Consider the following 26571-nt stretch of genomic DNA (forward strand, 5'->3'; position numbering starts at 1 on the left):
GATACGTACACGAGCGATTCGGCGAGACGCCGCCTGAGACACGAGACACGAGAGACATGAGAGACAAGAGAGACAAGAGAGACAAGAGAGACAAGAGAGACAAGAGAGACAAGAGAGACAAGAGAGACGAGAGAGACAAGAGAGACAAGAGAGACAAGAGAGACAAGAGAGACAAGAGAGACGAGAGAGACAAGAGAGACATGAGACACGAGAGACTAGAGAGACAAGAGAGACGAGAGAGACAAGAGAGACATGAGACACGAGAGACTAGAGACAAGAGACAAGAGACAGGAGACATGAGACATAAGAGACGAGAGACACGAGACACGAGAGACAAGAGACATGAGAGACATGAGACATGAGACACGAGACACGAGACACGAGACACGAGACAAGAGAGACACGAGACACGAGACACGAGAGACAAGAGACATGAGAGACATGAGACATGAGACACGAGACACGAGACACGAGACAAGAGAGACACGAGACACGAGACAAGAGAGACAGGAACCAGGGCTTTGGCTGAGAACCGTTAAACGATACCACTATGGTCTCGGAAAAACAAGTTTAAGAACTACTGGTGTTGAAAATAAAAGTTTCGACGCTGTTTGTCCAGGGACGGCATTACAGGAAGTGACTTGTTTGTTTCAGCTCAAATAAATGATTCAAATGTAAATGAAATCGTCTTTTACAGAATAAATGAACATTATTGTTCGGTTTTCTGGTTCTATGACAAATAGTACAGATAAAGAAAAAGTATTGTTCAGGTACCGGTATCGTAAAGCAATCTAATGGTTCCCAACCCTGATCCGGGATGGAGGTTTTTAGGAGGGTCTCATAGTTTAATCACAGAAAAAACTGTTACTTTAAAGTAAGAAAAAGTGCTGGGTCAAAAACAGTGTTGACCAGTAATGAAGTAAATCTGTGGTTCAGCGGTTGGATTATTTCAACACAGAAATCTGCCCAACACTGACCACAAGCTGAGACCAGGGACATGCGTGGGGTCAAATGAGGAGGATTCATTTTTAAAGCGTTAGACAACAAAAAAATGATGCTGTTTATTTGTCCGATAAATCTCAAAGGCTTCAGGAAAGTGTTTAGAAAAGTGAATTTACCTGGTGATAGAAGAAGAGCGACGAGCGCAGCCCAGATCATGGTGGGAACGAGGATCTGCTTCTGGGACAAACCGACCGTGAAGAGCGGAGAGAGGAGCAAATTCGATCAGAGAAAAGTCCCTCCCACTCACAGAAGACAAGACTAAACCAGGACAGATTCATCAGCTCAAATCTCCCGTCACTTACAGCTGTTACTAAGAATAAAACTGTGACTAAAATCTAAGATCCTGTCGCCCAAGCGGAACATTTTTGTGGAGTAAAATTACCTAAAAGTAACTATAATTTTCGTCAAAAGACTGAGACTAAAACTTAAAGAAATTAAACAGGTTGAAAATGAACACTGGACTAAACCAGGAGATAAAGCTCCACATCTCGAATCTCATTTCTGCTTAGAGCAAACCCTGGTCACACCATCATCAATACAAGATCTTGATGAATAATGAATGCGGCCCCACAACCGAATATTAGGGCAGGCGACTTTCTCTTTTTGGTCGGGACATCAGGATTAATCAACTGAACCAAAACACGTCTGCGGATCTGTTTTTTCACGTCCCAAACGACCGTATTTCAGAGTGAATCTGACCCATGGGGCGGATTCACACAGGCCCATTTCCACAGAAAGGCTTAAAACCGTCTCTTTACTGCAGCAAAGTTGACGACGGCGCTGAACCCGATATCCCACAATTCTCCCTAAATGGAAGGACGTGTAATGAGGGACGGGTAACGAGTTTAAGATGGAACACAATCAGAGCCGAGCGGGTAATCGCGTTAGGCTTATCTTCAGAGTGTTTGTCTTTATTCCGAGTTCTGCCCTGACCACGCCCACCAGTTATCATCACCTTAACCATATTTATAACTATTTATTAACTATAGTGAGTCTTAGATCAGACTAAAGACTCACTTATTTACACCGAGTGCTATATTCTGTCCTGTTCTGCCTTTGTTTTTACATTTGTGGTCTGGCAAGGTCTAGTCGAAAAGTGCTACAGAAACTTGATTGATTGAGGGAATTGATAAAACAAGCGAACACAGCAGCCCTGCAGCCAATCAGGAGCCTGTGTTTACGGGGTCACATGTCCCGAGCTGACTGTAAGAATAAGAATGGACTGAGGGAGCGAGGTTTTTCGACATGAAGCTCATTCATGCTAGTAATTTGTCTGGGGTTTTGGAGCCAGCTCTTTTATTTAACAGGAAGAAGTTGACCACAATAAGTGCCTTCTTAATCCTACAGTCTCTGGCCCCGTCCGTCCATCCATCCATCCATCCATCCATGCATCCTGCAGGTGGTGGGTCCACGGAAGGACGGCCTCACAATTCTCAGGCCTGTTGGTCTCTCATAAGGGGCTTCTGAACTGCTCTTTGTCTGACCCGTCACCTACAGGACCAGTTTGCCCTGGGAGACCCTACCAGGGGCACGATGCTCCCGACAACAGAGCTCCAGGATCATTCGGGTGCTCAAACCCCTCCACCACGTTAAGGTGGCGGCTCCAGGAGGGGTCTGGCCCCGTCCGATACCAGTAAATCGGTAAGAGGTCTTACGCCAAACCGGAATGTGCGTCAGTGTGATAAGAAGACTCAGAATTGGGCTGTCAGTTAGGAAGGAGTTAGGAAAAGGAGCCTCAATGCTAGCTATCATAGCTACTGTAGCATAGGGACCTCTGATGTGATTAGGAGCAATGTGCAATCCCATAAACCACCGCGCCGCCAATCCCCCCACCCATCTGCACAAACCAAACTTTATAAACATGACAAAATCCATGTTGTCGTCACCACAGCTCAGTCACATGTCAGTGTTAAAGAGACTCAGGAAACGGATTAAATGAGTTTGTGCTTTTGTTTTCATTTAGTAGAAACTTAACCCACATGGATCATTTGCTACTGTGGCTTTATGAAACAGCTGTTGAGATAAAATAACACTAAAGGGTAATGTGAGGCTCATTTGGATTTTTTTTCTCCTTAAATGTCTTTATTTGGACACTATGTTGTTGTTGAACACTGTACAGTAGGGGGCGACATGCGCTTTTGTTTGCCTGCTGTCTGCCAATAACCTTAAAGAAGAAGAACAGCAGCTGTTGTTGATGTCACTTCCCCTTCCCCTGGGTAAGGACGGTCGAATTGGGCAAATTCTGCTGAAGCAAAAGTTCACTAACTGTAGAGATCTAACAGTTGACCCCATGAAAGGTTAAGGGTCAGGAGCTAGTGTTAGTAGAGGCTATAATTTGATGGTTTCGGACGCTGCCAATGGTCCCAAAGGCCTGGGAGCTGCCCCAAGGTGACATTAAGGCATCTCACTGGACGAAGCGAAGCCGTTCCTATCGCTGTTCTTTATTTTAGCTGGACTCTGGGGCTTGTTCGGACTTTCGACCCACGAAGCGAGAGCATCACCTGGGTCTCTCCCACCCGCACCCCGGCCAACTCTCCAAAACTGACTGAGACACACTTTTAGTTGCAAAATCTTTATTGTCCATTTAGTTCCTTGACATTTTCACATCGCTATGAAAAGTGCTCTACACACGGACGTCCTCTGTCTAACACTTTGAGACTGTGCGCTCTAACACTCGGGTCACCAAACTACACTGGAGTTTATCAGGAAACAGTTTGAGCAGCGACAGGGCTCCCACGAATGATGCTGAGACTCGTCCTCTCACGGCAGAGAAGGGAGAGGAAACAGGCTTTCCCACTTAATGTCAGTAAGAAGTGAAGCAAAGCAAAGAGAATCACTCAAAACGCTGTGAATGACGTGGGATGATGTTCCTCAGGGCTGCACTTGGCTCCTCGAGGATCGTCCAGCCAATCGGATCCTCCGGCTCGGTCTTTTTTGTTCCATAACCCTCAGGATCTTTTGGGAAATTCCAAATTCAGAAAAGGACAGCATATTTTTGGCACAGATTTGGAATAAATTCATCAATTCAAGTGACTCGAGTTACAAGTGCATTGAAATGGTTTGTATTGATGTATGAACGAAGAAATGCCAAATAAAATGCAGCACCAAACCAAGCTGGACTTTTTAACATTGTTAAAACAAAACATGACAGAATATATAAAGCACTTCTGATTAGTGGCTTTATAACTAGTCTATATTTTGCCAAAAGTAATTCAAACTAACTCAAAGTAAGTCAAAAATAACTAAAAGTAACGAAAAGTAACTTGAAGTAGCTCAAAGTCGCTTAAAAGTAACTCAAAGTAACTCAAAAGTAACTCAAACTAACTCAATGTAACGAAAAGTAACTCAAAGTAGCTCAAAATCGCTTAAAAGTAACAAAAAGTAACTCAAAAGTAACTAGAAGTAACAAATAAGTAACTCAAAAGTAACTCAAACTAACTCAAAAGTAACTCACAGTAACTAGAAGTAACTCAAAAGTAACTAGAAGTAACTCAAAAGTAACTCAAACTAACTCAAAGTAATTCAAAGTAGCTCAAAGTCGCTTAAAAGTAACTCAAAGTAACTCAAAAGTAACTAGAAGTAACAAATAAGTAACTCAAAAGTAACTCAAAGTAACTCTAACTCAAAGTAACTAAAAGTAACTAAAACTAACTCAAAAGTAATTAATCGTAACCCAAACTAACTCAAAGCAACTCACAGTAACTGAAAAGTAACTCAAAGTTACTCAAAAGTTACTCAAAGTTACGCAAAAGTAACTCGAAGTAACTCAACGTAGTGTAACTCAGCTACATTTATAAACAGTAATATGTAAAACACACATATTGCATTTGTAAAGCTGTAACTATAGAATATTATCCATAATAAACCAGGTCTGAAATTCAGCATTTTGGCCGTTACTACAGTTACTACAGTTACTACAGTTACTACAGTTACTTCAGTTACCACCGCTGTACTTTCTAAGATCAAGTGGAAAAACAAACTAAGGGGCAAAGAAAAACACATTGAACGCCGAATACGCAAAGTTTAATTACTCAAACAAATGACGACATAAATAAAGACAGACACAAAACACAAGAAAAGTATCAAATCATGAAATAAATTATGTAAATGAGCTCTATCGCGAGCCTGGCCTTTCGAAAGTAACATGTAGTTAAAGAAAAAACTCTAAACTTCCCCGGCCTTTTCGTGGGAGCCCTCCCGCCTCGTGCACCAAGCGTGCCTGGGGTTGGGTCCCCTTGATGTGAGTAATACCATCGTGAGTGTTTACAGCACCGTGGACTAAAAACAGACAGATTCTACAGAGCGCAAGACAGAGGAGGAGAACGGACCAACGGAACGGCTTTTGTTAGGAGTTTAGAGGTGCTAGGCTAGTGCTAGGCTAGTGCTAGGCTAGTGCTGGGCTAGTGCATGTCTATGGTAACTAGTAGCCTGCATTAAAAACAGTCTGACCCAAGCACAGAGCACCTGAGGCAAATCACTTATGACACCAGGCTAACCATATAAATGTCTGTGTCGACCATTTTGCTTTTAAAAGATACAGACGGCAACTCGTCATAGAAGGGGGCGTGGCTTCGACGAGGGGGAAAATAGAATCTTTTGGGAAACACAAATTTTCTCTTTTTAGACATTTTCTGGTGGAATATGAACTTATTTTTCACATACAAATAAAGTCAAGTGTAAATCGGGCCCATATGGATATTTTCTCACAGCAGATTGTTCAGTAGAAGTGAATAAACGGCAGTTGTAGCTAGCGCTAACTAACCGTTAGCATTAGCCCGATGCTAACATGTAGCATTCCTGTTAGCATTCTCTGTTTTTTTATGTATTTATAGGCTGTTGAACCACTTTGCTCCTCTCAATGTCTTTGGATCTTTATTTAGTAGAAACTATATTCACAATTCAGCATTTGTTAAAGTAGTTTTTGAACAATTAGAGAAAGTTTAGATTTTTTTCAAAATTGTTTTCCCCCTTAACTGTTTTCAAACATGACCATATATGGGCGATTCCAGAGATGCCGTCTGTATCTATTTGAGCAGCATCAGCTTCCTGGTTGTAGCTACGCCGCGGCGGAGTGATCTGCTCGGTTCCCGGATCTACAGTAGTTTGTTTACCTGCGGCCGCATTACTACACCAGTGTTAATTTTGACAACATATTTTAATTTAGTTATAGTCTTTGTCTTTTGACTAAAATGTAATGTAATTTTAGTCAAGATTTAGTCGAAAAAATCTTTTCAATTTTAGTCTAGTTTTAGTCGACTAAAATTGCATGTCAATTTAGTCGACTAAATTTAAGACTAATTTAGTCGACTTTGCATTGATAATATTCATTATAATCATGTTTAATGTTGTTCCTCTGCTTCATGTTTCTGCTCCACATGAACAAAGCTCAGCTGATCCTTTAACAGAGGATTTACATGATCTGAGGCTCTTTCAGACGATCAATACAAGTTTGGATGATTTTAGTCTCTCCCTTTCATTTTAATTTAGTCTTATTTTAGTCGACTAAAATATCTGGACATTTTAGTCATAGTTTTAGTCTCATGAGAAACTTTTAATCTAGTTTTAGTTCAATTTTAGTCGTCAAAAATATCACTTTGACTAAAATTAAGATATTTAGTTGACAAAATTAACACTGTACTACACATGGAATTCACAAAGGAACTTTCTACAAATCAGACATGGCAACGTTTGGAGGACGAGCCCATGGTTTTGAAGAGGTTTTTAATGCAGGCTACTAGTTACCATAGACATGCACTAGCCTAGCACTAGCCTAGCACCGCTAAACTCTTCAAATATAAGGACTGCAGGGAAAAATAAAAAGATCTACGCCCTGGATAACCAGGAAATGAGGCCCTATGTCAAAAATCCTGAAATATCCCTTTATCATTAGGAAGACTGTGTATATCAAGTGTTTACTGCAGGCTCCTGAATGGTTGGTGCATGGGGGCCCTTGACTGTTGGGGGCTCCAGGCAGGGTTTTTAATGCAGGCTACTAGTTACCATAGACATGCGCTAGCCTAGCACTAGCCTAGCACTAGCCCAGCACCCCTAAACTCTTCAAATATAAGCTTGAGCTCCATCAGGCCGGTGAGACAAGCCTTAAAAGGAAGTCACATGATCGTTTCAGCTCCAATAAATAATCATTTTCCTGAGTAAATTAACATTATTGTTCTTAAAAGTAGCGCAGACTTGAAAAACCTTGAATATCTTGTTAAAGCTGAGGTACCTGACTTTTGTGTTTTCACAGTTTGAACAGGAATAATCAGCCTGTGGGAGCTCCTCGAGTGTCGTCGGGGGGATTCCGTGCGTAAATGATAATGATCCTTTGGTCCATTTTCCTCCTTCTGTCCAACGATCGCAATAGAAAACTTTTACGTGAACAATAACAACACCCGGGGTTCTTCAACAAAAACAAAAAAATAAACGCCTTCACAGAACAACAGGTTTTCTTGAGGTGAGTCGGGCGGAGAACACGAAACTCTTTACAAAGGAATAAATTAATCAAACAATAGTTCAAAGAAAAGGTAAAACGACTGCAGAGGTGCACATTTACAGAAGTTAGGATGGAGTTTAGTTGGTTATTGCTTAGTTCTCGGTAACACTGAGGCAGAATGAGCGACGGGGTGAAGTTTGAAGTGCGGTTGGTGGAGGGATAATCACTGCCACAGGGGGGCGCCAGATCAACGAGACGCTTACCTTGTGTTCAGGACTAAAGGCTGCTACTTTTTCTAATGAAGGAATGATGGGGAGTTCACACGGTTGCTTTCAGATGTGCCCTGTCTCCCTGTCTCCATCTTCCTCCAGCTCTGCCCGTTCCTCTGTTCCTCAGAACAGAAGCTGAGGTTCTTCAGGTCATGAAGAGCTACAATAAACTGGTTTCACTGTTGGAAATATAATCTGGTGGAGCCGTGAGTGAAAAGTCTGTCACTGCTCATTGTACGTTTCATTAGGGAACCATGACTCACTAAAGCAGCTAGTCTCGCCAACCAGACTCCGCTTCTTTACAGATAAGGGTCTGGCAACACTCGCGCTTTCAAAGGAAGTGACGCAGCGATATGGAGCCTACCGACCAATCAGAGCAGCTTCCTTTGTTTTGTAGTTTTTCAACACAAGCAACCACTTCACGTAATGCTCCGGTTTGCTTGTATTCTGAAGTTTTTCTGACATGAACGACAGAAGTCATTTCCTGAACTCTGTGTGGCAGGAGCGCCATTGTTAATGTCCGAATGATACAACTTTCTTGTTGCTGTTTCTGTCGTCACATCCGCTCTGTTCTCATTGGCTGCTGCGCTTCGGTCGTCCCACATTAGTCTCGCCTCAAGCAGTAGCTTTTCTACGACAGGGTCCCCAGACTAGTCTCCTGTTTATTAATTAATAAACATCGGAGATTAGTCTGGATGCCAGGCTATAAAGCAGCAGCAGGATGGGGATCAACAGCGCCACAGAGCACCGGTGGAGAGATGATGTAACTGCATCACCAAAGTCATTAGGAAGACTGTGTGTATCAAGCGTTTACTGCAGGCTCCTGAATACTGGGTTGGTTCATGGGGGCCCTTGACTACATGTTTTTTCCTAGGATGGGAAAGGGCGTTTTCTATTAATTTGAGTGTTTTTAAGGTTATTAGGTTTCGGTCTATGGGCAGTTTGGATCAGTTTAAACTAGGGTTGATCTCAAATGTGGCCTTTCCCATCCTACACTGCCAAAAGTGAATATCAAGCATTGTCTTAAATGACTCGAATTGAGGAAATGTATCTTGTTTTGAGCGTTTTTCGCTAATTTAGACATGCTTGTTTGAGGACATTTCAGACCGGAGCTAAGGTAAATCTCGCTTGAAATAAGAAAGTGAAATTGCTAATGAGATACGACCGTTTTTCTTACCCCATTGGCAAAGAAAATGACCTGAAATAAGAACGAAATGTATCGAAACGAGTCAGAAACGTCTAAGAACAAGTGAAATAATCTAGGAAAAATGCCCAAGAACAACTTAACAAGTCAAAACAACTAAAGTTTGGATTATTATGCTCAAATTGAGATGTTTATACTAATCTAGTTAATTACTTTTTGCAGTGTAGGAATAAACATGCTGCCTTCCTGCCTTACTTTATGGCAAGCTATGCCTCTGACCGGATCTTACTTGTGAAAAATCTTTTTTTCCAGTCAATTTCATCCAGAACTCCCCCAAACGAACACAAGGATCAGCCCAACACCGGAGCAGGCGACACGAGTGAAAGCCTTTAGCTCTAAAGTCAGAGCTAAATGCACTAAAAATGATTTGTCAGACAGTCGCAGACGCTTGTTTTTAGTTGAGACGCAAGATTTGATTCATTAACACAGTTTTTAAAGCGTGAATTTCAGTTCTATTTTCATTTTGGAGGACTTAAATCGAAAAAGGGTCTTTTATCGATCACGTCTTAGACATTGTGAGGTTTTTTTCTTCTGAAACACTGAAGAGGCACCAGGAGCCCCCACACCTGCAGCACGGTGGAGGCGTCACAAGAGGCGCTACAGGAAACAAGGAAGGGACAAAATGAGGAGGTTTCCGGGCAAGACTCACAGCTAAGCCACACATGCTTTCCACTGTTCTGGCTATTGTTCGTTCACTGGAGAATAAAACAGATGAACTGCAAAGCTCTTCCCAGATGATGGTGAAAGACTGTTGTGGAGCGGAGAAGGAGGAAGAAGAAGGAGGAGCAGACCAGTGAGGAGACGGAAGGCGGCCATATTGATAGTTCAGAGTGGAAAGTGGAAGATTTCGTTGGTATTTTTTTAAGTTTGAATCAATCGTTTAAACCCGACAACAACCACACTTCAAACCGTGAACCCTTTAAATCATAAACCAAGAATGTTTTCAACACCACGCGGGAAATGACCCAGTTTCTCCTCCACTACAGTCGACACTTGTTCAATACATTCCCTACTATTAGTCACATTCTACTGACTCGGTGATCCTCCGGCCCGTCCTCCGTGTTTGTAGTTTTCACGTTCAGCGGAGGCGGGACTTAAACGTCCGGCCGGATGCTCCCTGAAGCAGAGTCCGCTTGTTTTTCGTCCGTAGAAGACATTTGAGGATGATCTCTGAATGCGATTGCCGTTCACAGTAGCCCCTGACGATTGGCTGGTAAAAAGGAGCAGCAGGTTGAGCGTTTGTTGAGTTTGCAGTTTTCATTGGTCAGAGACGAAAGGTTTGCACCAAGCGGGAACAGAGACGAGGCTTTGTTCGGTTTCTCGGTGCCGTTTCAGACGCTTTTGGGGGGGCTGTACTTTCCAGTCAGAACAGGAACTCTTTGGTCACACGGTTACCAAACGGCGGTAAATTACCAAAGTTTCGTGATTCATAATCTTGCCTGGCCAACCAGACGCTCCTTTCTGGGTGGCTGTCGAAGAACGGAAGCGGAAGAGCAGTACTAAGAAACTGTTGCCCCTAGTGGCCATAAGCGCAACTGCAGGTGTCGTAGCAAGTTGCGATTTTTTTTTAACTTGTCCGTGAGAGTAAATACTACGCTGACAGAGAGATATTGTTCATCCAGTTACACAATGTTTTTCACTCGAACTTGGCTGTAAATACTGTTTAAATGGCGTTAGCTTTGCCCGTTAGCCTGTTAGCTTCTTCTTCGTGATTCTATTAGTGTGTATCGCTGTGGTTTTCTTGTGGTTTTCTGGCCAGAGACACCAGGGGGAGATGAAAGACCCCCCCAATCATCCCTTTAACACTTGTATCACCCCCAGAAGGACTATACGGGAAGGATTTATTAAGGTAAACAAGTTACTTAGTTCTTCTTTAAAGATGGCGGCCCGGCGACTGATACGCTGGTCAGGGCCGGTGTGAACATAAGAGGAGGCTTTGAACTGTTTGACGCAGAAACGCCTATTGGCATCTTTGGAGTCTGGAGGTTTCACTATCGCACTGATCCCGAAACCATCACAGAAACCGCTTTATGTCGTAAATATGAGATTTCACAGCAGAGACCGCTGACCACTGGAAACAGCCACTTATATGTTCATAAATTGCCTTTCAGCTGATTATTTCCTCTCTTCTTTGGCTTGACACTGATTCATTCCATAAACTCCACCAAGACCTTTGTTCACAGTGTTCACCTTGAATCCTTCAGACTCCCCTGACTTCACTTTTCTGATAAAACTCTGGAATGGAGCGGGGCCTGAGTGAGTCTCGTGGCTCCAAAATCGATCTTCCAAATAAGGATCATTTTCCGTCGTTCCCCTTAAAAAAACAGCAAAGCGTCAACCGTCCAATGGCGTTCCCGCTTGGTGCAAACAAGGAAGTGCTAATTAGAAACAGCCACAACAATTAAATCCATATTTAAACTCAAACGCTAACAAAGATGGCAAAAAACAAAACAGGATTGTAAACCCCCCCCAAAAAAAGTACCGCTCAGTGTAAACAGTAAACATAAATAAAGTTTGGAGCTACTCATTCGCGCGACGGGACGGTTCACAGACTTCAGGATGTTGGGTTTTTTTCGTGAAGAAAGATCCACAAAGGTTAGTGCTAGATCGTCTGCTCCGGAGGGACGGTCTGCTGTGAAAACGTGAGATATCATGACACAAATTAAGGTTAGGGCCAGGGGAATGGTTAACCTCTTAACTCCCGCCTGAACCGAGAGGATCTTTTTCCTCACGTCATCAGATTTTTTCCCCAACATTTTTTGTTGGGTATTCAACTCATTTTTGTCATTTTTTTTGTCACATTTTGTCACATATTTGTCAATTTTTCGTCAATTTTGAATCCATTTTTTGTCAGATTTTTGTCACATTTTGTCACATTTTTGTCAATTTTTCGTCAATTCTGAATCCATTTTTTGGTCACATTTTTGTCACTTTTTTATCACATTTTTGTCATTTTTTCGTCAATTTTGAATCAATTTTTTGTCACATTTTTGTCATTTTTTCATCAGTTTTTTGTCATTTTTTGTCACATTTTTGAAATTTTTTCATCAATTTTTTTGTCATTTTTTTGTCAATTATTTATACATTTTTTTGTGACATTTTTGCCACTTTTTCATCAATTTTTAGTCACTTTTTTGTCACATTTCCATCATTGTTTTCGTCTCAGGTTTGTTGCTATTTTCACAGCTTTTTTCCAGAAGCTTTTGGATTGGGGTAAAGCCAAACTGGAGAAACTGTGCTCGGTTCAGGTGGGAGTTAAGGGGTTAACCTTAAGGATTAGGGTTAGGATTAGGATTATTTGTATTTTTAGACAAACCAACTCATAGATCTATACAAAATCACAGCAGACCGTCCCTCCGGAGCATACGATCTAGCACTAACCATCCACAAACGATGAAAAAAAAAAAAAAACACAGATAAACATTCCCCTGTACAGTCTCCAGCTCCAAAGAGAGGACCAAACCGGGATCAGGGACAGTTCCAGACTTTTCAAAGACCATGAAATCCACAGACTTGGCTTAGGACGAAGACCTGGTTTAGAGATAAGTTTTTTCCCACACCCAGAGGTTCAGGGCTGGGGTTCGGGGGCAGTTTTAGACCACGAGGGGTCCGGAGGGGTCTAAGTCCTGGGACACACTGGAGGACTTTGTGGTTTTTGGTGCACAGGCCACACATGTTAGGACGTTTTACTGGAGCGAGGGAACTGTTAACGAAACCAGTAAAACCTTTAGGTTCTAGTATCGGAAAAATGAAAGTCTTGAAAGCAGGTACGGTTGTTTTGATGCGGTCGATCCAGCAGTAAACGGGCTAGATGCAAGTTAGCCGTTTTATACTCACTACTGCCACCTCAGGTCATACGCGTAACTGCACCTTCTATATTAAAGGGGGGGTATTATGCAAAATCGACTTTTTCAAGCTTTACATCATGTTATTCTGTCATTCCCTCATTAAAAACATGCCTGAAGTGTTGCCTTGGCACATTCACGTATTTTTGAGTAATCTGTAAAAACTCTGATGGCGGCCATTTTAGGGATAGGTTTGCCTGAGTCCTCCTAGGAACGCCCCCACCTCCTGGAGACGCCTCCGAGCTTTCGTCACCAGCCGAGTAACCAACCACTGCTCCTCAGCAGAACCCCCTCCCCACTGATGCCACAGACAGCGTGTGGAGGGGGCGTGTCGGAAAGGGTCAGAGGTTCTTAAAGAGACAGAGGCCTATTTCAAGACATTCACTACAGCCATTTTGAGAGAGACATTTTATACAAGGCAGTTATTCTAATTTACTGCATTTACAGACCAACAGAAGGTTTGCTCATCATTGTAGTGTGATATAGACTGGTGCTATGGGACTGAAAAAAGCAGAATACCCCCTCTTTAAGCATGACGGCAATTCGGACCCGAAGTAACACCTTTCACATTTTTAAACTCCGTATAGTCCCTTTAAAGGACGTGACTTGGTTTGTTTCAGCTCAAATTGGTTTTCCCAGACTATTTATTTTTTCCCCCCATTTTTCCCAATTAATTTTCTTATTTTTGCACATTTTTATTGCTAATATTTCCCTATTTTTTAAGGGATTATACAGAGTTTCAAAATGTGAAAATTAAGTATTCTCCTCCCCCTACATGTTCCTCCATGTCCTAATGTGTAGAATGAGCTCAGACCTGTTCACCACAACTGCCTCTCAAATCCTGCACTGTCACTCAAAAAGGTGTCACTTTGGTCCAAATTGCCGTCATGCACGAGCTTAATATAGAAGCTGCAGTTACACGTATGACCTGAGGTGGCAGTAGTGAGTATAAAATGGCTAACTTGCATCTAGCCCCTTTAAACACAAATTTTCCTTATTTTTGCCACAATTTCTCCCACTTTTAACCCCATTTTCCCCCAAATTATTCCCCATTTATCACATAGTTTTATCTAGACGTCATATCTTTTAGTGTTGGGAAAAATGATTGTCCAGGTATCGGTATTTATTTATTGTTTTATATGGTCGGTACGGCGCATGGGTCTCATGCATGTAAACACGCCACACCGGATTGTAGCCCTAATTTCTCATTCATCCTGGCCTATTGTACATGTTTTTAGTGGCAGGGGAAACCAGAGTACCCGGTGGAAACCTACATTGACGCGGGGAGAACATGCAAACTCCACACGGAAAGGCCCCGCCCAGGTGGGAATCGGCTAAAACTCCTCCAGTGCGTCCCAGGCTTTAGTTTGGGATTCAGACCGAGTACAGCCCCGGGTTAGATCCTCATGAGAGCGGAAGATCTGGTTCCAGTTGAGTTTTTGTTAGAGCGTTTCTGGTCCATCATCCCCAAAAGTCTGGACCTGGATGCTTGACAGGTTTTTCAGAAGAACAGGGGTCCGCGGGGCCTGGGTCTGGGGCTCTGGGTGTCTCTGTTGTCCTGGCGCTGCTCCGGTCTGGGATCCTCCAGGTTCAGGTTGGAGTTGGAGCTGTGCTGCGGTCTGTAGCCGCCGAGAAACAGCAGATCTGGGATAAACAGAGGGAGTTGGAGTCAAAGATGTACGCGCACATCTTTAATCATTATTCTGAAAGTGTTTGTGTCTGTGGGTTTGTAATGTTTGATCGGCCGACAGTAGAGCCAAGTCATTAATGTTTGAGTCTGGTCCAATTCCAGTGTTCACTCATGTGTCTCTAAACATTATTTAGTTTAACCTCTTAACTCCCACCTGAACCTAGCACTGGGTTTGGCTTTACCCCAATCCAAAAGCTTCTGGAAAAAAGCTGTGAAAATAGCAACAAAACTGAGATGAAAAAATGATGGAAATGTGACAAAAAATTAGAAAACATTGACAAAAAAGTGACGAAAAATTGATGAAAAAGTGGCAAAAATGTCACAAAAGTGTCACAAGAAATTGACAAAAATTGACGAAAAAATGACGAAAAAAATTACAAAAATGTGACAAAAATATAACAAAAATGTGACAAAATTTGACAAAAAATTTACGAAAAAATTTACGAAAAAATAACAGAAATGTGACAAAAAAGTGAGAAAATATTGAGAAAAAAGCGACGAAAAATTGTCACAAAAAAAAGTGTCAAAAATGCCACAGAAATGTCACAAAAATGTCACAAGAAATTGACAAAAATGTGACAAAAAAAATACAAAAATTTGATAAAAATTTGACAAAAAATGACAAAAAATTGACGAAAAAATGGACGAAAAAAATTACAGAAATGTGACAAAAAATTACAAAAAAGTTACAAAAATGAGTTGAATACCCAACAAAAAAATGATGGAAAAAAAATCTGATGACGTGAGGAAAAGGATCCTCTCGGTTCAGGCGGGAGTTAAGAGGTTAATGATACAACTACAGCTTTACATCAGTGAAGTGGCAGCTTTATGAAGAAAACTGTTTTGAACTTCTAAAATATTAGTGATGAAGAAGGATTAAAGGATAAAAAAGCAGTTCAAACGTTCCAGATTTGTAACAGGGAATGCTAACCATAATGCTAACGTTAGCTTCCTCCCACATGCTAGGCCTGATCTCAAGCCTGGCGCAAGGACAACGTTGCTCCAAACGTATGAGGTCGACTGTGTTTTATTACAAGCAGCACAGAGACGCTGCTCTCCTTCTGCTGCCTCTATCTTTTCCTCATTTACAGTATTTTCCGGACTATAAGTCGCACTTTTTTCCTAGTTTGGCCGGGGGTGTGTCTAATACTCCGGAGTGACTAATATGTGATTATTTTTTTAATTAAAATATATAATTTCACACGCCGCTAGAGGGCACTGCAGGCTCATCGAGCAGCAGAAAGAAAGTTTGTAGTGAGCGAGAAACTTGTGAGGGACTGGTTACTCTTTAAACCGCAATGAAGAAAACAAAAAAAGCTAATCACGGGCTGAAAGCTTGATGGCCACAGCTACAGCTACAGCTACAGCTACAGGGAAAGGAGTTCCCAAATGAGAGCTTGAACAATGTGGTGCCGGGAGAGGCTTGTCAGCGGTTTATGCCTCCGTGCCCAGACGATTGTCCAGAGGATGAAGATTTCAATGGATTTGGAGTGAGATGGAGGGTTTGGAATGTTCTTTATGCTACAGCTATCTGATCTGTTTATGTGACGTTAACAAACACCTGTTTAGTTCGTTGTTTGTGCTTCATGTAGCTAACCATCAATGTGCTACGCTAGCGTTAATGTAAGTACGCCTATTCAGCCTGTTGTTTTTGTCTTTCTCATTTTTTGGCTGGTGCGCCTTATACTCCGGAGTGACTTATAGTCCAGAAAATACGGCACATTCTGCTGCCGCATGTTCTTCCTTTAGCATTACAGGCTTTTATAAGCTCAATTAGGTCTAAAATCTTTATCTATCCTACCATGAGTTAAAGATGCATTATCTAACTTAAATGTGTGGGGAAAAAAGTTGATATTTGTGAATATTTTACCTAGTAGTGACCCAGCGGCAGTGGCCTCAAGGACACTCCAGGATCAATTGTTTGGAAGGTTTTCACTAGTGACGGTCTCACCAGAAAACCTACAGAACAATTGATCCTGGAGCGTCCGAGAGGCCGCTGTGATGGAAGGTAAAGGCGCCATGCTGACCACTCATACACAACAAGGCAACTATGCACTAATATCAAGGTTTTGTCCTGAGAGAGAGAGAGTATAACACTGTCCCGCGGGTCTACACTCGGCGAATCAAACAAAAGTTTAGCATTTAGCTCAGAGGCCGATAATTCTTCTTATTATATTATCATTAATGATTTCTCCTGAGGCTTTGACTGCACCTATGGGTTGACGACAGCTGTAAACACCTGGATCGTTCATAATTTGCGATGTTTGATAGAATAGTGGACGCTGAAAAGTTTCTCAGTCTTTCCTTTTTACTCCTTTGTTCCTTCTGCCTCGACAGACGTGTTTCCATCAAATAATGTTAAATCAGCTGAACTCGTGTGTGTGAGTCTGAAAGGAGGTTTTATCACCAAGAGCTGTGTCGGTTTGTGTCACAAAGTTTGCTTGTAAATCCCGGTTCCACGTCTCCGTACCTATTCTTCAATGTGCACTGGGCAGGACTCTTCCCCGGCTGAGTCCAGAGGTTTTTTTTTTTTAAACAAGGGAAGGAAAAGAGGGAGGAAGGAAAGAAGGAAGTAAGGAAGGAAGGAGAGAAAAGGACAAAACAAAAAAACGAGAGGAGAGAAACAGGACACGTTTACGACACGAGAATCAACCACAGAATCTACTGCACAGGAAACACGGGATTTTCAAAAATGCTCAAAGTTGCACGACGTTCACAGCGGATGGAGAGGGGGGGGGTGAGCAGCCGGGAAGCGAGGACAGAAACCACACCACACTTAAAAAAAAACGAGGACCATTCGACGGGATCATCGAGGGGAAAACAGCGTGGGACACAGTGGTTGTAAAACGGGACAGACAGCGACAGGTAACAGAGGAAAGTCGGGTTAAGAAGCGGCAGAGAAGAAGAAGCAGCAGCACATTTAGAGGAGGAGATGGAGTCATGCGCCGGGACAATAATATAGGCCTCTATATTATCAGAGCAATGTTTCATTTGTCGTTAAAGCAGCACATTGGGAGCGATTTTTGGAGAAAGGTTGCGCGTAATCAGGGACGTTTGGGCGGCAGTGGAAGAGTCAGGAATGATTAAATACTGTAAATTGAACATTGTCAAAGAATTTAGCGATGTTAGAACTAGCAAACACTGTTCATATTCTTCATAATCGTTGGTTAAAAGCAATATGAAAAAGTAGAGGTTAAAGCCGTCACTACTGTTAAATTGCTTTTACGATAACTCCGGTGTTTTACATTTTAAATTCTGCATTGGTTTATTACAGAAAGTGCCTGGAATCCGAAGAATCTATACAAATCAAGTCTAAATATCAGCACAGTCAGTTTTAGAAGACTGACTGAATTGTTAACAAATCTGGAGAAGGTTTGCACCGACATAGACAACTTCATCCATCTGTCAACTGAATTATTTATTTCTTTAATTTAATCTTCATTTATTTTGACAGTTTGCTCTATATTTGTGGCACTATCTGGATCCCAAAGTATCCAAATCGATCCACCTTAACTTAAAGTTAAAGGTTGTTACTTGCGGTGCATGATTTGTTCCAAGAAAAGAGGAGGGGAGAAAGAGGGCATCCCTGTCGACACCCTCTCTTGATTTGTATTGGCTTGGAAACACTGCAGTAGGATTACTATAAAGTCTCTCGTGTACCTTAAAAAGATAGAGCCTGGTTGGATTGTTTTTCTGCTTATTTTTTTTATTAAAAAAAGAAGATTTAAATTAAATCTAAACAGGTGAGCAGCGTGAGAGATTATGGTCATTCCCTCAATATCAATGCTTTTTAATGGCATCGGATTGATATCAAAATTCAATCAATCAAAGTTTTGCTTGGTCACTGGTAAATCCAATCTCTAAAGTGCAAATTTAACTCGTTCCTAGATTAAATTGGGAAATTTGGAACCAGGAGCTTCATACAAATCATTGATGGGAAGTATTTAATGAGTTTCTTTTCGTTTTCACATACAATATCTTTGACCAAAAATGTTTTTGTGTTTCATTGTCTTTGCAGGGATTATACAGGGATTAGCAAATGTAATGCTTTTGAATGCCATTTTTAATTCCACAAATCCAATAATTTCCATAATTCCATCAAACAAAGGAACGAGGAAATGCTTTAATGTTCTAAAGACACATCAGGAAACTTTTGAGCAAATAATTGTGTGAAATTTCAGCCAAAACTCCTGAACTTTCTGCTGTAAATATAGTTGAGCCATGACATTATTTTCCAGTGTCGGTTAGAATCCGGTTTTATATTGCTTTAATGCCCCGCGGAAACCCTTCTTTCGGTTCCAGACGTCGCGGTGATGGAGGGAAAAGGTGCTGCTTTAACGCATTTGTCGACAGTAACCACAGAAACCAGCCCCGCCCCCTCAGCCTCACGCCTCGTCCTGATTGGTCCGTGTCGTGGGAGGGTGCCACTCACCGGCGAATCGCGCGTCGGCCTGAGCCTGCTCATTATCCAATCCCAAAGAGGGCGTGTCACAGCCCTGATTGTTATTGGCCAGCTCTGCGCAGCGGCTCCGCCCACCTGCAAGCGACGGTCAAAGGTCAAACAGAGCAGCCAAAAGCAGGGGTCACAGGGGTCATGGGGGGGTGGGGTGGGGGGGGAGGTCACGGGGGGGGCGCAGGTGGAGGTGTGGGAAACCAAAGAATGGAGACGGAAAAAAGCAATGGCAGGACCTCGGGGACAGATGAAACAAGACAGGAAGTTTAGATCTTATTAGAGAGAAACGAAGCAGCATCTGTGCAAGCGGATGGATCAGCATCGCAGAGAGAGCAGAAAAATCCTTTTAATGTCACAAACGCAAAAGGTCTAGGCGTATTTTATCTTGTAAGATTAACAAACATTCCATCAAGCAGAGAATTAGGGGAAATCTTCATTTTCTAAAGCAATTTCAGCCAAAACTGCAGTTTAACAAACACTGCTTGACCAAAAACAAGTGGGTTTAAAGGTCCTATATCAGGCAAAAAATGTACTTTTTGGAGCTTTTGCCATGTTGTTATGATATTTCCTTATCAAAAACAACCCCAGGGTGGTTTTTGGCTTCATTCACGCAGTTCTCAGCAATCGTCCTGAATCCTGCTATGATTCAAACAGGAAGAGCCCGACGTCTGTAATATAACGCCTAATGGCCTGATTTTAATGTATAGAAACAGCTTTTTCATTATTAATGTTGTAAGAAAGAAAAAGAAAAAGGAAGTGCCCGAGGCGTCCATGTTGCCCCTGTGGAGAAAACAAACACACCCCCTGAGTGTCTGAACAGACGTCATGTTTGCACATGACCTACTCTGGACGCCTGTTCTTTTTTCTTACCTAACGACAATGTCACAGAGAAAAGTCCGTTTGGCTACGAGAGGACAGGACTTTTTTCATCTTATTAATCTTCCTAAAGAAGATAATGTAAACACCTGATGGAGCAGCCAGGACAGAGCGGTGAGTCAATCAAAACACGTGTTAGCGTGTGTGTTAGCGTGTGTGTGTTAGCTTGTGTGATAGCCATTTATGAAGCTGTGTTGCAGATGTCAACTCCTTATAACTGCATTATGAAGTAACTTCATTTATAGGCTATATGCACAGTTTTACCACATGACGTCTTCCTGGACAGTCAGCCAGACGCTGGACTTCCTGTCAGCGATCGTTTACTTTCACAATTAGCAGGTTCCACACAAATATAGAGAAGCTCAGGATCTGGTTAAGGACAAGGAGTTACTGATGGAGTCACAGAAACGTGTTACAAACATCATGTTCACTGTGAATCCTACACCCAAAAGAAACGCCAGCTGCTTTATCTTAGAGCTAAAGGCTAGTGTTGAAAAATTATAATATAACATGTAAACAAGTAAATATTATTTAAACTACTAACAGGACGATTCATTTTTGCGCAGGCTCGTTCAAAACTTTGCGCTAGTTTTATTTTGTGTTAGCCGCGTTAGCCTCAAGACAAAAACATCCACCGTTATGAACATGGAGTTTCCTCCAGTGAAGTCGTTACGTGTCATGTAATATTTTCTAACCTGCTCCAGCCACATCCGAACTTTTACTCTCTGTCCTTTACCAAATCTTAAGCTATTGCTTCATTTCTGTGGGACCTGCTCATTTTTAATGGGAAGAGATAACGGACAGGAAGGACAGCGTCTGGCTGACTGTCCAGGCGGAAATCAAGTGGGGTCACTGTGCATAGAGCCCATTGCTGTGATATTTATATTTCTTTTACTGCTAATGTTGCATGGGTGGATTAGCTCAGAGAGAGGGGGCGGAGTTAACTGAATTGAAGCGTCTTGTCTTCCGGATTTGCAAAATACCTCCAGAAAATACTTATATTTCTCACAAAAAATAGTGCTCCATAGTGGAAGAGGTACAATATATCATATAAATGCCTAGAGTTTACTTTGGAATGGCTAAAACAGCAGATACAGATCCTTTAACACATGGCTCAGCTGCAGTTGGTCAGGACTTGGTTCAGCAACAATATTAGGGCTTTTCCACATAGTGCACTTCCACACAGCACTGTCGGCCGCAGTACGTGACATGTTATGGCTTTTCACATGTAGTATTTCCACTGGAACACACAGATGCACACGCTAGAATACACAGTACTGAAGGAAAAACAGACCGGCGATAACAAGTGAGTAAAGCCACTGCGTGTGGACAGAGCCAAGGCAAATACTAGAGAAAGGAAACAGCTAGAGACAAACTATGAGAAGACGTGAAGTTGTGCTAACAGAAGCTACATGCTATCATCTGCAAAATCACCTGTTTCAATAGCGATATGATATAAATATTAAATCTTGTATGACCTGCATGTTTTATCGAAGGCTGTTCTGTCAGTTCACGCCATGTTAGCATCAGTTCAGCGCTGCTTTGCCCTGACCAGACGTCGGTCCTTTGTACCTCAGCCTCACAGGTAGAGTGTCTTTGGGCGGGGTAGGAACTGCCTGTGGAAAAGGCCAATACTGTGTGTGCCCAAAGAAGGAGACCAGCTGACAACCTGAACATCCTCAATGACCAGGTTATTTCATCGATGGATTTCTTCTTCCCTGATGGCTCTGATTCCAAGACGACAATGCCAGGATTCATCGGGCTCACGCTGTGAAAGAGTGGTTCAGGAGGGTCCAGATCTTAACCCCATTGAGAGTCTTTGGGATGTGCTGGAGACGGTTTTTGCACGGTGTTCACACTCTCCCATAGATTCAGACTCTGGACTCGCCCATATATGGTCACGTTTGAAACCAGTTAAGGGGGAAAACAAGACATGGAGTGGAGCAAAGTGGTTCAACAGCCCATAAATACATAAATAACGGAGAATTTGCAAATGTGCTAATGCTAGCGCTAGCTACGACTGCCGTTTTTTGACTTCAACTGAACAATCTGCTGTGAGAAAACATCCATATGGGCCCGATTTAGACTTAAATCTATTTATGTGTGATAAATAAGTTCATATTCCACCAGAAAATGGTTAAAAAGAGTGAAAATTTGTGTTTCCCAAAGGATTCTATTTTCCCGCTCGGCGATGCCGTCTGTATCGATCATCAATACAAGAGCTTAATGAAAAATTAAGCTCTTGTATTAAAATCAACGCATGACAGAATTTTTGTGTTTGCAAACTTTTGCAGGAAAATTAGTTGGGTGATGATATTATTCTCCTGTTAGCGTCGTTTACTTGCTTTTTTAAGCCTTTAATAGTTTGCTCAACCGAGCCCACTTTATCAAATCATGTGTTTCTAATTCTGCCAATCGCTACCATTCGGTTCAAGTTTGTAATACTCAAAATATCCAGTTTGGACTAGTATAGGTTGGGGTTGGACTAGTTTGGACTGGTTTATGCTGGTTTAGAGCAGGTTTGGGCCGGTTTGGACTGGTTTAGACCAGGTTTGGACTGGTTTAGTGCAAGTTTGGGCCAGTTTGGACCGGTTTTGAGTAGTTTAAGACTGGTTTATGCTGGTTTAGAGCAGGTTTGGGCCGGTTTGGATCGATTTTGAGTAGTTTAAGAGTGGTTTAGGCCTGGTTTGGACCAATTTAGACCAGGTTTGGACTGGTTTATGCTGGTTTAGAGCCGGTTTGGGCCGGTTCCGATCTAGTTTGTACCGGTTTAGAGCAGTTTTGGACTGGCTTGGACCGGATTAGAGTAGTTTAAGACTGGTTTAGGCCTGATTTGGACCAGTTTAGACCAGGTTTGGACTGGTTTTGACAGTTTTAGAGCTGTTTTCTTTACTAGGAGGTTTCGATCGTTGTTTGGACCAGGTTTAGATCAGGTCTGGCTGGACAGGTTTGTGCTGGTTTGGACTGGTTTAAGGCAGGTAAGAAAAAAAATGCTTCGAAAATACAAAAAAGGATGTAAGGAGTAAGGTATTATTTGATTGTGATACAGGTTTTATTGATTTAGAGGCAGCAAAAATAAGATGCATTGGCAAACTTTGACCCACAGCTGCAGTCGGTCATTGTCTCCTCCTTCAAGAAACGTTCAATATTCAACTCCAATCCGCACAAAAACGTATCACGTCGTCTGACAAAACACTCGCCCTTCACGAAATCACCTCCATGAACCCACTTTGCCCGTTTGTTCGACATGGAACCAGTGTGCAATTAGCCGTTAGCATGAATTAGCAGATGGTAAACAGCACCGCGTGATTGATCCGAGAGCTAAAATTAGACATGATTTGTGGCTGAACAGCGGGAGACAGAGCGGGAGGGAGGGGGGAGGCAGGACGGAGCGGCAGAGAGAGGGGGTGGGAAGGATTAGGGATCATGCAAAAGCTGCCAAAGGAAGAAAAGGTTTTAATATAGAAATAATACGAAGCGGATGAGATGTTTCCTGGTCGTCGGCAAAAGCAGAAAACATCGCTTTCCAGTGAACAGTAGGGTTTTATCTGTAGCAGTTAGGACGTGAGGCGAGACGCTGCAGCTGAACAGGAGAAAACTGTCAATGGAGAGGATTTTGTTTTGTTCGATTTGTTCACAGGGCTTTTGGTTCTTGTTTAGGTTTTGAATAAGCTTTGATAAGTGGGAATATCAGCCAAAGTCCAAAGTTTTAGACGACTTTCGGACGATTAACCTCTTAACTCCCGCCCGAACCGAGAGCATTTTCGCCAGTTCAGCTTTACCCAAATCCTGTAGGCCAGTGTAACACCTCATTTGAAAGCTAAGATCTATAAAACTAAATTAAGCTTTTTCCTCACATCATCAGATTTTTTTTTCGTCAATTTTTTTGTTGGGCAGGCATCTCATTTTCGTCAAATTGTCGCGACTTTTTAGTCACTTTTTCGTCAAATTTTTCGGATTTTTTTTGTCAAATTCGAATCACTTTTTTGGCAATTTTTTTTCACTTTTTTGTAATTTTTTTCAGATTTTTTTGTCAATTTTTTGGTCACTTTTTTGTCACTTTTTCGTCAAATTATTCACATTTTTTGTCAATAACTTATCACTTTTTTGTCAATTATTTCTCATTTTTTTCTCATTTTTTTCTCAATTTTTTCTCAATTTTTTCTCACTTTTTCGTCAAATTTTTCAGATTTTTTGGTCCATTTTTTGTCACTTTTTCGTCAAATTATTCGCATTTTTTGTCAAATTCTTATCACTTTTTTGTCCATTTTTTGTCACTTTTTCGTCAATTTTTCGTCAAATTTTTCTCACTTTTTTCCACATTTTCATCCTTGCTTTCATCTCAGTTTTGTTGCTATTTTCACACCTTTTTTCCAGAAGCTTTTGGATTGGGGTAAAGCTGGAGAAAATGTGCTCAGTTCAGGTGGGAGTTAAGGGGTTAAAGTGCAGAATAATTTCCACCCACATGAGGCACTGTACAGCAAGTAACCACTCACCCATTCACTCTCTCATTCATCCACCGATGTGCACAGACACTGGGGGCAAGGAGGGTGAAGTGTCTTGCCCAAGGACACAATGACAGTGTGTATCTTCAAGAAGTGGGATTCGAACCCCCGACCTTCCCATCATAAGACGACCCGCACCATTGCACCACATGCGGATTGTGAAACTGCTCTCGTCTCCACTGTTCGATGGTTCAAAGAGAGAATCGAAGCTATGACCACAGTTTATCGACAGCGTGGGTTTATTTCCGTGGAAAAGTGCAGGGAAAGTCCTGTAAAATGTGGAGTCAGAGATCCTATTTGCGGCTCAGGGGGGGTATTATGCAAAATGGACTTTTTCAAGCTTTACATCATGTTATTATGTCACTCCCTCATTAAAAACATGCCTGAAGTGTTGCCTTGGCACATTCACGTATTTTTGAGTAATCTGTAAAAACTCTGATGGCGGCCATTTTAGGGATAGGTTTGCCTGAGTCCTCCTAGGAACGCCCCCACCTCCTGGAGACGCCTCCGAGCTTTCGTCACCAGCCGAGTAACCAACCACTGCCCCTCAGCAGAACCCCCTCCCCACTGATGCCACAGACAGCGTGTGGAGGGGGCGTGTCTAAAGGCTCAGAGGTTCTTAAAGAGACAGAGGCCTATTTCAAGACATTCACTACAGCCATTTTGAGAGAGACATTTTATACAAGGCAGTTATTCTAATTTACTGCATTTACAGACCAACAGAAGGTTTGCTCATCATTGTAGTGTGATATAGACTGGTGCTGTGTGATTGAAAAAAGCATAATACCCCCTCTTTAATCAGAAAGGAGAGTGTATCATAAAACCCCCATCAAAATCTGTGATTGTGATCAAAACTAGCCTCTGTTTAGCTTAGATTTCTCTGAAACTGAGGCACAATTAAACTGTTTCACCTATGGAGAGTTTGGAGTCATACCTTTCAACTAACCCTGACCCACAGCCTGTGTTCATAGCTTTAACATAGAATACGCTGTGGTGCGACAAATATCATGAAAAATGGTCTGGATTGTTGGCACGCACAGCTAAATCCCAAAAGCAGCGCGGCCTCAATGTGGAATTAAAACCTCATTTAAAGTTTAGCCCTGTGTATATTCCTCCCGTCTTTAGCCGCTGCCGTCTCCCACAAAGGAAATGACCGTATTTGGATTACAGCGTCATCTCGGTCACAGCCTTTTGTGCTACACGTGGATACCAAACATGTCAGTATTTGTGAATGGATAAAAGCGGGAAAGACAGAGCCATGTCGGAGTGGAAAACTACGAAGGAATACACAATACACAAATATCCAGCATTGGCTTAAATGACTTGAATTGAGGAAATGTATCGTGTTTTGAGCGGTTTTCACTCATTTAGACACTTTTCCTGATCGGACCAAGTTTGCTTTGCTTGTTTGAGGACATTTCAGACCAGTTCTAGGGTAAATCTCGCTTGAAATAAGAAAGTAAAATTGCCAATGAGACAAGACCAATGTTCTTACCCCATTGGCAAAGAAAATGACCGGAAATAAGGACGAAATGTATCGAAACGAGTCAGAAACATCTCAGAACAAGTGAAATAATCTAGGACAAATGCCCAAGAACTTCTTAACTAGTCAAAACAACTAAAATTTGGATTATTATGCTCAAATTGAGATGTTTATACTGATCTAGTTAAATACTTTTTGCAGTGTACGGTCTTTTTTATGCATTAAAACTAAGATTTTAAGGGAGAAAACTCACTAAAAGTCTCAACACTGTGTGAAAAATCTACGTTTTCACCTGCAGCGTCTCACCTTATGGCAATAAATGTGGAAAATTCAGTATTTTACATCATCTATGACACATTTCGTTAATATGGAGGTTGCGACTTGTCCTCCCAGGATCATGTTTGGTCCTGAAAACCGAACCAGTTGAAAACCAGCGACCGCAGCAGGAGAGGGCGTTTCTTTACAGTTACCTTTGCCGTTCGAGTTCGAGGAGCAGTCTTCTTCTGTCACGTCGTTTCCCTGAAGCAAAGGAGAGACAAGTCAGTGCATCGTGGGCGCCACTAACTTCATTCATCCTCAGCGCAATAAGATTAAGGCCTGGGCTGGAGGTGGCGCAACATTTCAACGTCAAGTGAAGCACAATAGATTCATTTTTTTCTAATGGAAGTGTAAAAATATTTGTTCCTTTGGCTGATCATTTTACTCACCTCGATTCAAAGGGAACAAATAAGCAGTGGGAGGAAAATGTAGGAACGCTTTCTCACATTTCTGCCTAAATTGGTCATAAAATGTGGTCTGACCTTAATCATAA

The 26571-nt window shown here is 42.0% G+C and overlaps 1 protein-coding gene across 4 annotated transcripts in view; it reads right to left on the bottom strand.

Moving 5' to 3' along the window:
* Window positions 1-14250: 14250 nt before the first annotated feature.
* Window positions 14251-26571, bottom strand: part of rnf157 (ring finger protein 157) — a 43538-nt gene continuing 31217 nt past the window's right edge. Inside the window, exons 17-20 of one of the 4 annotated variants that reach the window (XM_079577160.1) lie at window positions 26231-26279; window positions 18876-18980; window positions 16914-16951; window positions 14251-14397 (exon numbers count right to left, since the gene is read on the bottom strand). In XM_079577160.1, the coding sequence (XP_079433286.1) occupies window positions 16914-16951; window positions 18876-18980; window positions 26231-26279 (192 nt within the window). In that variant the 3' untranslated portion in view covers window positions 14251-14397. The remainder of the gene's footprint in view (window positions 14398-16913; window positions 16952-18875; window positions 18981-26230; window positions 26280-26571) is intronic. The other 3 variants (XM_079577159.1, XM_079577162.1, XM_079577161.1) reach the window with 3 other exon arrangements.

Source organism: Gobius niger, assembly GCF_951799975.1.
Source record: "Gobius niger genome assembly, chromosome: 19".
Taxonomy (NCBI): Eukaryota; Metazoa; Chordata; class Actinopteri; order Gobiiformes; family Gobiidae; genus Gobius; species Gobius niger.